The sequence below is a fragment of the Acartia tonsa genome, chromosome 6 (assembly GCF_053477335.1).
Source record: "Acartia tonsa isolate MP-2025a chromosome 6, ASM5347733v1, whole genome shotgun sequence".
Taxonomy (NCBI): Eukaryota; Metazoa; Arthropoda; class Copepoda; order Calanoida; family Acartiidae; genus Acartia; species Acartia tonsa.
Window position 1 is genome coordinate 3,088,469 of NC_137265.1, and position 14,482 is coordinate 3,102,950.

Sequence of the window (14,482 nt, forward strand, 5' to 3'; positions counted from 1 at the left end):
TAGAATAATATTTCTAATGTAATTTCCTAATAAGCTGTTCCATCATGTCCCACTGTTCATTGGTGATCATTCTCAGCTTGTTGAACTCGCCAGCGAGGGATCTGAATTCACCACCGTCCAGTGTAACAGTCTAAAAACAAATTACTAGTACTTAAAAAAATACTTAAATTAAATAGAATAAAGTAGGTACTTGCTCATTCATGTAAAGATGTTGTAGTTGTCTTTATTGACTATATTGTTCTTATTTATATAGATAGGATACAACCGAGGGATCTAAAGGGATAAGACAATGGTCGATAAATTGATTCCACATTCCCAATGATGATACACAGAATTACCCCTTCTGTAGATAATAATAAGTGGTTGAAACGTTCGGACACTCAACTTAATAAACCAACCAATCGAAATTCAAAAAAAGTCCCCAAAGTTGTAAAGACAACAAATAAGAAAATGTTATTATAAAAATTCGGGGACTAGTGCAATAAAGAAACAGCCCAATGTCCCCTCCCTGCCTGACCTGAACTCGAAACTATTTGAATGTTCACCTCTGCATTAATCCAGCTGGAATAATCGCTGCAGAGGAAAGTTGCAAGATTTGCAATTTCTTCAATTTCTCCAATTCTTCCGACGGGAATATTGTCCATCATCAGTTTAGCTCCCTGGCCTACAATAATTGTAAAATATAATTTTTCTACCGGCTACGCCCCTAGAGGCCTCTAGTATGTTTTTTTTAAAAAACATGTCCATGTTGCGTTCAAGTATCTACATAAATTTTTTTGACTGTGATTTCTCTTGGGAGGGTGGTGGTACCCGCTTAAGAAATAGTTATAAACCTTCTCGGGACCTATGAGAAGCTACCCTGTTATGGAGAGCCTGATCGGTTTAGCAGTTCGCTACAGACAAAAAAGCTTACTACTTTATATAATAGGATAAGACTTAACTTAATTAAATTATAAAGCCACTTAAATAAAATGATATTTATACCTAATTATCATTATTTTAAGAGATGCGTAGCCGTAGCCGTCGGAGCCGCCATATTTTTGCGGAGCCGGAGCCGTAATTTCGTTGAATAACGGCTCCGGGTTAGCTTAAAAAAATAGAGATTTTTTAAATAATTATAATTTGGTAACTCTGTTGTGTCGCGTGGAAATGCCCCTTTTAAGTTTTTAAAGTCCATTTTTATCAAAAATGGAACTTTTAAACCTTCAAAAGTCAAAAATAGACTAATAAACAAAAATTTTATTGAGTTTTTATTGAATTAAGGTTGGAGCCGGAGCCATTATTTTCAGAGGCGGCTCTATTGGATTTCTCATTAACTTTTTCTGCATATAAAGTGCTATAATGATGATTATTTGAACGAACCAAAAATGCAAACTCAAATCTTACCTGTAGGATCCAGACGGCTGAATGCTCCCTCAGTTTCGATAGGTCCAGGTGCTATGCAATTGAACCGGATTCCATACCTGGGCAAAAATACAGCTTATACCAAAAACGATATTAATTCAAGAAAAAAAAATCACGAAACCTTTATGTGATTTTCAACTGTCGTTGGGAGCAACACATGGTAGAATTGACGACGTTTTTATCTATCCCAAAATATAATATCTCAAAGATTTATTTTGCTTGATGGCTATGCCTTTATTATTCCTGGGTAAAATAGGATTTTTAATTAGTTTATGGTTAAGCAAATCCAGTAAAGATTCAAGGGGGTGTGATTGTCATTTGCCCCAGGGTTGGCAGGAAAAGTCCAGGGCAGATTAAACCACATGGTTTTTTTCGGTGTTAACCATCAACAAAAATCCATAACAAAAGTCCACCTAGAAAAAAATGATGTTTTTGCCTCCAAAGGTCCTAAATTACTACTTTTTCTGAAGAAACTTCTTATTTTTTTCTTAAAACGCCTGCACACACAGTATAAAAATATTAGAATTTACAACAAAAAAGACTTCTTTCTATTTTTTTTCAAATAAAAATGTTGCTTTCTAAAAATAAGTCTTTTTTGTTGTAAATTCTAATGTTTTTATACTGTTTGGTTTTTACCCAATATTTAACCAGTTAAAATCGGACTTTTTAAAGTCCGCGGACTTTTCTAGAAAAAGCCGGATTTTTGCATACCCTGATTTGCCCCCTAAACAAAGGGTATCCAGTATCAGATAAGACTTTTCTTTTTCCAGGGAAATTTGGTCTAAACTTATTGCAAATCTTTTAGCGGTTCCCAAAATCTTTAAAGTTAGCCAAAATAAGAAAATTTGCATAGGTTCTAAAACCCAGAGTCCAAGATAGCCAGAATTATGAATTTTAGATCCATTGTCCCATCCCCACATACCTGGTATCAGGAAAAAAGGGAATGTGATTCTGACAAACAATTCTAAGTGAAAATTCCGTTTTTGCTCCCCTTCTTACCCACTTCCCTTTCAATTACACCAAAATACAAGTTTTACTCTAACTTTACTTCAACAAAATCTTTAATTTTCGGCAATTTCAAATGGAATTAATTGGCTTAATAGCAGCCCCTGCCTGGTATAAGCTTACAACGTTACTGGATTTGATCCATTACAATAATAAAACATAATCTATATAATACAGGGATTTAAAGGGATCAGACAATGGACGATAAATTGATGTACACAATATTACCCCTTCTTTAGATTACAATTAGTGGTTGAAACGTTTGGACACTTAACTCAATGAAATAACCAATCAAAAATTAATAAAGTCCCCAAGGTTGTTAAGCTAACGGATAAGAAAGCTTTAACATAAAACTTTGGATACTAGTGTAATGAACAATCCAAATTTCCCCTCCTTCCCTGACATAATCAGTAATGTACAGCTTATTTACACTGCGAATTTTAAAAGAAAAAAAGTTTACCCTCAAAATTTCACCTTAAAGTGATACTTTTCTAATAGTTTATAGTCCACTGAGTCGTAAGCAGTTAGAATTAAATTCTATTAAGTCCCTTCTAACGAGATATTGGCAACTTTTTGCACACATTTTCGCAAACGGCAATTATTTCCTTTATTTGAAGTTTTTGTTAATAACATTTTCATAAAAGTTTTCAGTAATAATCATTTAAGATCCATTGTTGAGAAGAAATAACTGAAAAAATGTGTTTCCATGCAAAATAAGCTTAAAATCTAATGATTTTAAATATTTGCGATTTAATGGTAAAAAAGAATATTTTATGCTTTTTGATAGCCTGAATATGTTTAATTTCGTTTTTTATTTAATCTATTCTTTGAAAAGACATGCATATTCTTTCAGATTTGAAAAAATTAAAAAAATTAAAAATCGGAATTAATCAAAATTAATCTATAGCCTTTAAAAAATACTTTTAATATTTTGAACCTATATACCTAATCAATAAAATCAATGGAAAATAAAATAGTTTTATAAAATAAACTTTTGGAAAAGGTTTAAGATAACTTCATAAAAGTAGCATTAAAGTAGGATATTTTACTTGTCTTTTTTAAAATGCAAATTAAACATAGTTAACGACTATTTAATTATCAAGAATGTTAATAAAATATTTTAATAACCACTTAAACCTTTTTGTGGCTATGTTATTTACTTAAACAGAAATTCTATTTTGTCAGAATTATAAAAATAATGAAGTATTTTCCAAAAAGCTTGCAAAAAAAAACGTAATTTTATCAAACTTACTCACAGTTTATAGCAGATATTGTTGTAAAATATTTATTATCAAAATAAAATCTTCAATTTACAACGTTTAAAACACCTGAAAGTAAATTCTAAGCAAAATTAGATTTATCCCCTAGATTTAGAGTAGCTGCGCTACTTAAAAAAACATCTAGTATTCAAACCAATCAGCTGATCAAATTGCTATAGACATAATTTGTTGGGTTGTTATTATCTGAAACATTTTTCTTTTTAATTTTAAAATGATGCTTGACATACAAGCGGCTACGCCCCCAGCGCTCATTAGGGGCACTAGAATTTGACCCCCTCCATTTTCAAATTTAAGTTTTACAAAAAAAACCAAGGACTATATCTGTTCAGTGGATAGCGAGTTCCTTTGTTACAGACAGATATACATACATCTCATTATTTCCATATAAGGACTATCGGCTACGTACCCTTAAAGTCTCTAGAGGCAGTTGGGGATAGGGAGGGAGGGGGGGGGGGAGTGGAGAGTCTTAACTATACTTAAGATGATAGTTTTTCAAAATTTTTAGAGGGTTATTTTTTGTTCAGGAGCAATTTTTATATGGTGGAGGCACCCTTCCCAAAATAGTTATAAACATTGCCAGGACATATAAAAAGCTTTAATATAAAGAAAAACCATATCTGTCTAGCAGTTAGCGAGATTCTTTGAGACAAATAGATAAATAGTTATCATGATACTTTTATATAAGGATAAAAAAATCAAAGATGTTCAAGCTTTATTTTGGGATTCAAATTAAAAAAAAAAGAGTTATGCGACAGGTTTGTGGGTAAAATGATACTCGGAGTGTCAAAATGCTGTTTCAAACTAACTTGAAATTTTTACATTGTGGGATCAGAACTGTGGTGCAATTTCACCCATTTTGTAACAACTACAAGGACGTCCAAGGGGAGGGGGTAAAGGGGTGATTATTCCCCCCCCCCCATATAAAATTTACCCCCCCAAACAGTTTTTTTTAATTGGGGGGTGAATATCCCCCCCCAAAAAAAATAATCCCAAAAAAAATTTAGAGAGCTTCATGTGCATTTTTATGTCCACTATCAAGATTTTTACCACAGCCCAAATTCAAAATACTTCATGGTTTCACTAATAAATTTTGAGATTTCTAATATAAAATAATAATAAAGATAAACATCTTCTGAAAAAATTGTTTTTCTAACTTTAAAGATAAAAAAAAAGGCAAAGGACCTAAATACAAAGGTTGTTAAATAAAAGGGTTAAGTAAATTATACGATATGATATTTAGTCAAATTTCAAACAAATATTTTTTCATTAATTCATTTATAAAAATCAATATTATAAATATGAACTCACAAAGAGACGTTGTATATTATCATAATATATTTAGTCTGCTTTGTAAAACAAAACACACATTTTTCTTTCTTTAATGCAGGGATGATTTTGGAACAAAAAAAACATAAAAAATAAATTATTTTTAATTTAATTTGATATTATCGTACAATATTTTTCTATATACATAATTTAAGAAATATATTCATAATATAATAACCTGTCATAAAGACGACATATAAAAACATCATCCTGATAAGGAAATTAAAATATATCTTCAAAATTTTCAAATTCATTTTATATTCAAGAAGGAACGAGAAGGATTTGAATTTCAACATTAACTTGTTATTTTGGTTGTATATTTATCATATCTCTTTACAGTTTATTGGTAAAGTTTGGTAATACTTTATTTTGAGTCTATGCCATTGTGTTTAGTACGTACTAATGATTAGAGGAATTTAAAGAATTGACGTAAAATTAATATTTAGACAATATTTAAATAAACAAATTTGAAAATATTTGATCATTAAAATAAACAATTAAAACTAAAAAATATTTAAATTTTGCTCTAATTGTAATTATATAAGGTGCATTATTTGCCAAATGTACCACTTTTCTGCACTACCTCTCCGATTTTGTTAATACTCTATATTTTGGTCCGTTGGGTCATTCAAGGATGCTGGATGGCCAAAAAAAAGTTTCAGAGTCCCTGGATGTCTAGATATCTAGCTATCTATGAAGGTAGGTAACAAAAATGTAAAAAACACCCATTTTTTCACAATTTTAAAAATTAATTTTTTCATCAATCTTACATCCAATCTATACATTTTATACACCAAAATGATCGTTTATTCATGTAAAAAGCGCACATTATGCTATTTTGGCCAAAACTCTAATTTTATAGGGTGTCCAACAAAAAGTGTATTTTGGATATCTAGCGTAATACCCAAAATACCTGTCCGAAAAAAATCATTTTTTTGGCTTAAATCCTGTGTTTTATCTGTGTGCATATGTGGTATATAACGGTTCGGACCACCCGGGACTATAAGGTTGTCAAATTTCACTTTGGGACACCCTGTAAATGTGATTTTTGCGTCTGTAGAGCTAAAACTTGGTCCAAATTGGCTATTTTTTTCAAATTACTCTAATATGTGTCTTAGTATGTTTGGCCATAGTGTTTTCTGACCAGATCAATATTTTCATATTTTTTGGACACCCTGTATTTTCAAAAAAAGAGAAAATTTTTTTTTGTTTTTTTTTAAATTTTTTTTCTATTTTTAAGTTACTTAAAACTGTCATATAGATACAGATTTTGACTAATAACAATAATATTTGCCTATTTTACAATTTTTTACACTTTTGGGACACCCTGTGCATGTTTTTGAAAAATGATGGTTTTTGCCCATTTTGGGGGGGAAGGAGTCGTTTTAGGGCCATAGACTATTTCTTCATTTATGTAGAACTTTTCAAGACACATCATTTGTTATTTATGCAAAAACCGCAAAAACCGAACCGTTTTGCCGTTATTCAGCGCCAAAACAGAATTTTTTACGTTTTTTGCCGTTCCCGAGGTTCTAATGGGCATTTGTGGTAAGAAGACGTTGATTTATCAAGATAACTGTGAAATACTTTTATTTAGGCATTTTAATTTACTAAATTTCATGTGAAGTAAATTTTTTTGTATATCCAACCGATTTTTGTCAAAAGGAATTTCAAATGCACATGATTTATGTTTCTTTTATCACTTATGTTATAGCAATTATTTATGTTATATTCACTTCATTTTCTTGTTTTAACAATTGAAATCCATCTCGATGAAAAACAGTTAGCTGCACAAAAAATTTTACTTAATATGAAATTTAGTAAATTAAATTACCTAAATAAAAGTATTTAAGAGTTATCTTGATAAATCAACGTTTTCTTACCACAAATGCCCATTACAACCTCCGGAACGGCAAAAACGTAAAAAATTCCGCCTTTGGCGCTGAATAACGGCAAAACGGTTCGGTTTTTGCGGTTTCTGCATAAATAACATATGATGTGTCTTGAAAAGTTCTACAAAAATGAAGAAATAGTCTATGGCCCTAAAACGACTCCTTCCCCTCAAAAATGGGCAAAAACCATCATTTTTCAAAAACATGCACAGGGTGTCCCAAAAGTGTAAAAAATTGTAAAATAGGCAAATATTATTGTTATTAGTCAAAATCTGTATCTATATGACAGTTTTAAGTAACTTAAAAATAGAAAAAAAATTTAAAAAAAAACAAAAATTTTTTTTTTCTTTTTTGAAAATACAGGGTGTCCAAAAAATATGAAATTATTGATCTGGTCAGAAAACACTATGGCCAAACATACTAAGACACATATTAGAGTAATTTGAAAAAAATAGCCAATTTGGACCAAGTTTTAGCTCTACAGACACAAAAATCACATTTACAGGGTGTCCCAAAGTGATATTTGACAACCTTATAGTCCCAGGTGGTCCGAACCGTTATATACTACATATGCAAACAGATAAAACACAAAATTTAAGCCAAAAAAAATGATTTTTTTCGGACAGGTATTTTGGGTATTACGCTAGATATCCAAAATACACTTTTTGTTGGACACACTATAAAATTAGAGTTTTGGCCAAAATAGCATTATGTGCGCTTTTTACATGAATAAACGATCATTTTGGTGTATAAAATGTATAGATTGGATGTAAGATTGATGAAAAAATTAATTTTTAAAATTGTGAAAAAATGGATGTTTTTTACATTTTTGTTACCTACCTTCATAGATAGCTAGATATCTAGACATCCAGGGACTCTGAAACTTTTTTTTGGCCATCCAGCATCCTTGAATGACCCAACGGACCAAAATATAGAGTATTAACAAAATCGGAGAGGTAGTGCAGAAAAGTGGTACATTTGGCAAATAATGCACCATAACGATCTATACGATTATATAAATATGCATTAACATAGAATTTGTTGAATATTTTATTTATCTAAATTGGAAAAAAATCTCTGAATGTAGGCTGGAGGAAAGGTAAATATAATTAAATTAATCTATAATATAAGGGATTCAAGATTTTTTTCTTTCCTTTTTAATATACTAGGTTTCTCCCCTAGCCTCTAGAGCTCTGCCCCAAGAGGTACAATTACATCTTTTATTACCTGGAGATCCTCCACTCCTCCAATATTTAAATATTTTTTTAAAAATGACGGGTGGATTTTTTTTTTTTGGGGGGGGGGTTGCCCTACCCCACAAAAAAATAGCCTAAAACCACCACAGGACCAGTATGTATATTCCCTGAAGAGTAGAATCCGATCGGTTCAGTGGTTACCGAGATCTTAAGGGACAGACGGACAGACATCATTCTACTTTGAATTATAGATTAGTCCTCTTTCTTTAAAATAATACTAGCGGCTACGCCCCTAGATGCTTCTAGGGGCACTTGAGGAGGGGAGAGTCGAATTTGATAATCCAATTTATTATCTTACAATTTTTTTTGAGGGGGTAGGATCTCCCTCCACCATTTTAAATTTTAGTTAGAAAAAATCAAAAAAAAAAAAATTGGAGGGGTGGAGTAATTTTTTTTCTATGAGCGATTTTTCTTGGCAGGGTGGTGGTACGCTCCCCACAAATAGTTATAAACCTTCACGGGACCTATGAGAAGCTACCCTGTTAAGGAGAACCCGATCGGTTCAGCGGTTACCGATATCCTTCTGTACAAACAAACAAACACAGACAAAGATCCTTTTACTTTATTATAAGGATTAAGGAAGCAAAAATATTTCATTTATTTTACTTACTAGCAGCTACAGTACACATTATAGGTCTCTGGGGGAACTTGAGGTGATTGGAGGTTGAATTCCCCCAATTTTTATATTTTTTTAGGGGGGGGGGGCGAATTTTTTTAAGGGACTAGTAGGGTGGTAGTACCCTCCCAATATAATTATAAAAACCTTCCCAGGAACTTTGAAAAGCTACATTTTAAAGGTTAGGCGGTTAGCGAGATCCTTCGATACAGACAAACAGACACAGATGGTATGTTCATACATCCTATGGTCATTTTTTTACATACCTGCCCCACTCTACACCAAGTGACTTACACATTGTCTCAACACCTGAAATTATAGTGTTAGGTATGTAAAAGTGTGAAATCTAAAGAGATAAGACAATGGCCGATAAAATGTTGTACATCCCCAATAATGATACACAAAATTATCCCTTCTGTAGATTATATTTAATGGTTGAAACGTTTGGACACTCAAAGCAATGAACCAACCAATTCAGATTCAATAAAAGTACCCAAAGTTGTTAAGCCAAAGGTTATTATAATTCTTTGGGTACAAGTAAGTATTATAAAAAGTCCAATGTCCTATACCTGGCAGCAGACAACATAACTACTTGAAAGTGGTGAGAGTTCGAGTTCAAGTTCAATTCTGCATGTGTTGACTCAAATTTCTCATTCGCAATAATAATCACGCAACTTCCCCTGGTTGTGTAAGAAGGGGATTATTGAGTAAGTTTGGATACTCAATACTAATAGTCACGTACATAATATCATTACCTCCATTATCCCAGGCTCCCCTTCGGAAAGCGTCATTCATTACGGTGACTTAATTTAGCACACCTGCCATACTGGGCGAGTGTGAGGTAATAATGAGTAGCTCTCATGAGATAGCGGGTCAAGTCATAATGTGCTTGAACGTGGAGCTTGATAGCCCTAGATTGGCTATTCAAAAGTGTCTCAGCCTACTCCATGACTACTTAGGTCTAAACCCTGAGAAACTATGGCTAATCAATCAATCAAACCTTAAAGTTTTACCTGATTTAGCGCAGGCAGATGGAACCACAAACCCAGAGCCCTCGTTTGTGTAATGTGTTGTGATAGCAAGGAAAACTCCACCTTTTTAAAAGAAAAAAAAATGATTAACCTTATAAATAAAATATATAAAGTAGTAAGCGTTTTTTGTCTGTCCCGAAGGATCTCGCTAACCGCTGAACCGATATTGTTCTCCTTTACAGTGAAGCTTCTTTTAGGTCCTGGGAAGGTTTTAAACTATTTTTGGGGAGGGTGTCTTCACCCCCTCCCCCCAAAATAATATTTTTTGACTCTTTTAAAACTCCAATTTAAAATTTGATGAGGTCGAGTTTTCCCCCTCCTACCTTAAGTGCCCCTAGAGGCTTCTAGGGGGAGTAGCCGCTAGTAAATAAAAAAAGTAACAGGATCTGTGTCTGTCTCTCTGTCAATGAGTGTGTGAGTACCGAAAGATCTCGCTAACCGATGAACCCATATGGTTCACCTTTACAGTGTAGCTTCTTTTAGGTCCAGGAACGGTTTATAACAATGATCCCAAAAGAAATGGCCAATAAAAAATTTGTGGTTAGGGGGGAAAAATGTAAAAATTAAGAGAACTGAAAGCATTTTTTTCCATTTTTCTCCCCTCTGGTGAAAAAAACTAAAAGAATATGTGGGAGGGGGGATAATATGAATAAAATAAAGAGTTTTGAAAATATTTTTCCATTTTAGGAGGGGAAAAAATACAAATTTTTGCAGCAAGGGAAAAAAATTAATCTTGTGCAGAATATTCACCCCTGCCCTGCGGAGCCCAATATAATCCAACCTGACCTATAGAAATTTAAGGGGGAGAGGGGTGTTTCTATGTTCGACAAGGCACTTTAAGGGAAATTACCCTGTTGTACCTTTCTCTTGTTTGATCATCCTCTTTCCCACGTCCAGGGTGAGAAAAGCTGTTCCCTTGAGCACAATATCAATAATGGTCTGGAAAGCATTGGCGGACAGCCTCTCTGTCGGAGATATAAAGTTACCTATAATATATTAACAAGAATTAGTATTGGCGGACAGCCTCTCTGTCGGAGAGATAAAGTTACCTATAATATATTAACAAGAATTAGTATTGGCGGACAGCCTCTCTGTCGGAGATATAAAGTTACCTATAATATATTAACAAGAATTAGTATTGGCGGACAGCCTCTCTGTCGGAGATATAAAGTTACCTATAATATATTAACAAGAATTAGTATTGGCGGACAGCCTCTCTGTCGGAGAGATAAAGTTACCTATAATATATTAACAAGAATTAGTATTGGCGGACAACCTCTCTGTCGGAGAGATAAAGTTACCTATAATATATTAACAAGAATTAGTATTGGCGGACAGCCTCTCTGTCGGAGAGATAAAGTTACCTATAATATATTAACAAGAATTAGTATTGGCGGACAGCCTCTCTGTCGGAGAGATAAAGTTACCTATAATATATTAACAAGAATTAGTATTGGCGGACAGCCTCTCTGTCGGAGAGATAAAGTTACCTATAATATATTAACAAGAATTAGTATTGGCGGACAGCCTCTCTGTCGGAGAGATAAAGTTACCTGATATATATCAACAAGAATTAGTATTTGTAAAATCTTAGGCATTTGCTGTGATTTATTATATATTTACCGTGACAAGGATGACAACATCCATAAAAGCAGAGCTCTGAAATCAAACTGTTCAGCAGACGAACAAGAACATTTGTAGAGTATTTATTAATTAATAAGCATAGCATTGATTTAAAGATATACACAAAATTGTATATAAAATTTGCTGCAAAATTGAGTAGATACAAGATTCTGTTTTAGGACATACTTATATCATAAAAAAGCAAGTCTTGAATGGACTTTCTGGTTACAGAGTTGTTACACTTTCTAAATTGTACTTTACTATTACAGGAATTATCATTCAAAGTTTGAAATGGATAGGACAATTCTAACATGCCTAAATTAACGAAAAAAACGTTGCGTACGATAATACAGAACCTAAGTATAGATATATGGTTCGCTTATTGTAACGTTATTGTAAAACTTTGGGGACAAGTAAAATAAACAGCCTAATGTCCCTCCCTCCCTGGAATCAAAGTGTATTTACCGGCAGCATTGTGAATAACAACATTTGGAAGTCCAAGTTCAGCTTCTATCTTGTCAACAACTTCTTTGATAGCAGCTGGGTTGCGAATATCAAGCTAAAGAAAATATGTATATTAAAAACTAATCTAGACTTTAAACATTTTCCAGTATGGCTTCGAAACAGATTAATATCCACTTGATTAGAGTCATACTGAAGAATCATGTATAGCATCGAAATACAGACAATTTTCCACAAATATTAAAATAAAAATGGTAAAATTAATACCAATTTTGTTAGCCTGGGTATTTGGCCCATCGGAGCTAACAAAACTTTTATTAATTTTAATATCCGCGGAAAGCTGTCTATAAAATAATGCGATAAATAACTATATTTATATTTTGAGAGTCATAGGGATCTTAAAGGACAAGACAATGTAAATTTATGTAATCCTCAATGATAAACAAAATTATCCCTTCTGAAGATTGAAACTAATGGTGAAAAGGATTAGACACTTGTAAGATTAAACCAACCAATCAATACTTCATAAAATACGGTCAAAAAATGAGAAAACATGCTTGGATCTTTTCGGGTCACAGTATTATTTACAGTCCAGTGTCTCCTCCCTTCTTGCATAATACTTTTCGGGTATAGTCCCTTTCGTGGCGACGCCCCTTAAGGGGCGATTCGTCATATTTTCAAAATAGCTTTTGATAGGTTATTTTAGGTTAGGTGATTGCCACGCAGGGGCGAGAAATAGGAGAAAAGCTACTGTAAAAATACGAAGAAACGCCCCTTTAGGAGCGTTGCCACGAAAAGGACTATACCCAACTTTTCAATTTTAAAACTTACTGAGCAGGGAAGAACAACGTTTCCAGTCTGTGCCGTGATTTCTGCGGCGGCTTTGTCCAGCACCTCTTGACGGCGGGCAGCAATGGCAACCTAAAACAAATATGGATTATCCTGGGATCTAAAGGGATAAGACAATGGCGATAAATTGATGTATATCAAATTCCCCAATGATGATACACGAATTACCCCTTCTGTAGATTACAATTAGTGGTTGAAACTGAACTTATCGAACCAAGCAATCAAATCCAATAGAAGTTCCAGAAAATGTTGAGCTAACGAATAAAACTTAAACCATATAAAACTTTGGGGACTAGTATAATACACAGCCCAATATATCTCCCTCTCTGGCATTGAAACTAAGTATTAGAACATGGGTTTTTCTCACTTTAAACACTTCGGTTATTCAATAAAGAAGGTATATTTATTTGTTTTGTACAATGTGACAAAAAAAATAATGCACTTGACCAACGAAAATTTATTAGAAAGCTTATTATGCGGGAACTTGAACCCTACCCTTAATTTGTGGTCCACATACAATATGAGGGAAATAACCAAAAATTAATTTTGCCTAAATATGTCGGAAAAAATAGAAACTTAATCTTTTTCCTATACAAATATTTGACAAAATTATATCTTCAAGATTTTTAATGATTTCCTAAGAAGCCATATTTTAACAAATTAGGTGCAAATATTGTTAAGTTCCCCGAAAACTGGAGTGGGGGATTTATACAATATATTTCATTATATTTTGCTTTGCATTGCGGCGCCGTAGCAAGTATGGAGATATTCGGAGATTTTATAAAAAAAAAAATTATATTTTTAAACAACCAATATTAGCAAAGATGGCTAACAAACCAGCCAAGGAACATTTAAAAATAAAAAGGGGGAAAAGTTCAACAAAGACGAAATTAAGCTTTGTAAATCTACTTTGTTATTTACTTTGCAGCTATGCGTTGAATAATAGTCATTCAAAATTGTTGATTCTCCTTTCCTGAAGCACAAAACAATATTGAACGCGTCTATTCTATTCCTAGTTGTTTTTTATATACCCTGCCCCACCCCCCACCTCCAATTCTTTAACTACCTATTAAATTATAGGGAATTTAAAGCTATAGAGTAGCTGAACATAGAACGAGGAAAAGAAAAATATTTGAGTAGGGTAAGGGGGGGGGGAAATTTCGTTTTTTTTTCTCGGTTTTTTTGAAAAAAAATGGGGTAAATATTAATATTTTCAAATAAAACCAAGACCGGTAGAAAGCTTATGGAAAGGACTATCAGGCCCTAAAAGGACGTTATCCTAGGACTTTTAGAAGTTTGCCGAAAATGACTGCAAAAAAGTTACCGAAAATTCCCCACCACCGGGGGAAATATCGGTAATTTTTTTCAACCTAAAAAAAATCGATGAAAAACGGCCAAACGGCCAGTCGAACATAAATAATCATAATTAGTATAGGTTATAGGGATTATCCACAAAAAGTTTCATAATGATCGGACTATTCCTTCTATGTTAAAAATGAATTTTTTTGAAAGACGCGAATTTTCGATTATTTTTTTCGAAATTTTTTTTTTAAAAAAATTAAAATTAATATAAGAAAAAAACGTATTTTATTACTTTTTAGGCCTGATCCTAAAAAAGCTCACATTGAACTATAGATTTAGCCCAAAAAACATGAAAATTGATTAAAAATTGACCTCAAAAATTGAATTTGAAGCAAAAGTGTCATCTTTGACAAAAATTCACCATTTTCACCCTGCA

At 32.9% G+C, this 14,482-nt stretch overlaps 1 protein-coding gene across 2 annotated transcripts in view; it reads right to left on the minus strand.

Annotated features, from left to right (window-relative positions):
- LOC145321593 (2,4-dienoyl-CoA reductase [(3E)-enoyl-CoA-producing], mitochondrial-like) overlaps positions 1 to 14,482 on the minus strand; it is a 24,741-nt gene continuing 10,259 nt past the window's right edge. Inside the window, exons 5-13 of one of the 2 annotated variants that reach the window (XM_080163033.1) lie at positions 12,727 to 12,816; positions 11,899 to 11,992; positions 11,087 to 11,111; positions 10,671 to 10,771; positions 9,793 to 9,873; positions 9,046 to 9,088; positions 1,387 to 1,463; positions 546 to 664; positions 1 to 130 (exon numbers count right to left, since the gene is read on the minus strand). In XM_080163033.1, coding sequence (XP_080019159.1) covers positions 14 to 130; positions 546 to 664; positions 1,387 to 1,463; positions 9,046 to 9,088; positions 9,793 to 9,873; positions 10,671 to 10,771; positions 11,087 to 11,111; positions 11,899 to 11,992; positions 12,727 to 12,816 — 747 coding nt within the window. In that variant the 3' untranslated portion in view covers positions 1 to 13. Of the gene's footprint in view, positions 131 to 545; positions 665 to 1,386; positions 1,464 to 9,045; positions 9,089 to 9,792; positions 9,874 to 10,670; positions 10,797 to 11,086; positions 11,112 to 11,898; positions 11,993 to 12,726; positions 12,817 to 14,482 lie in introns of both variants that reach the window. The other variant, XM_080163034.1, reaches the window with a different exon arrangement.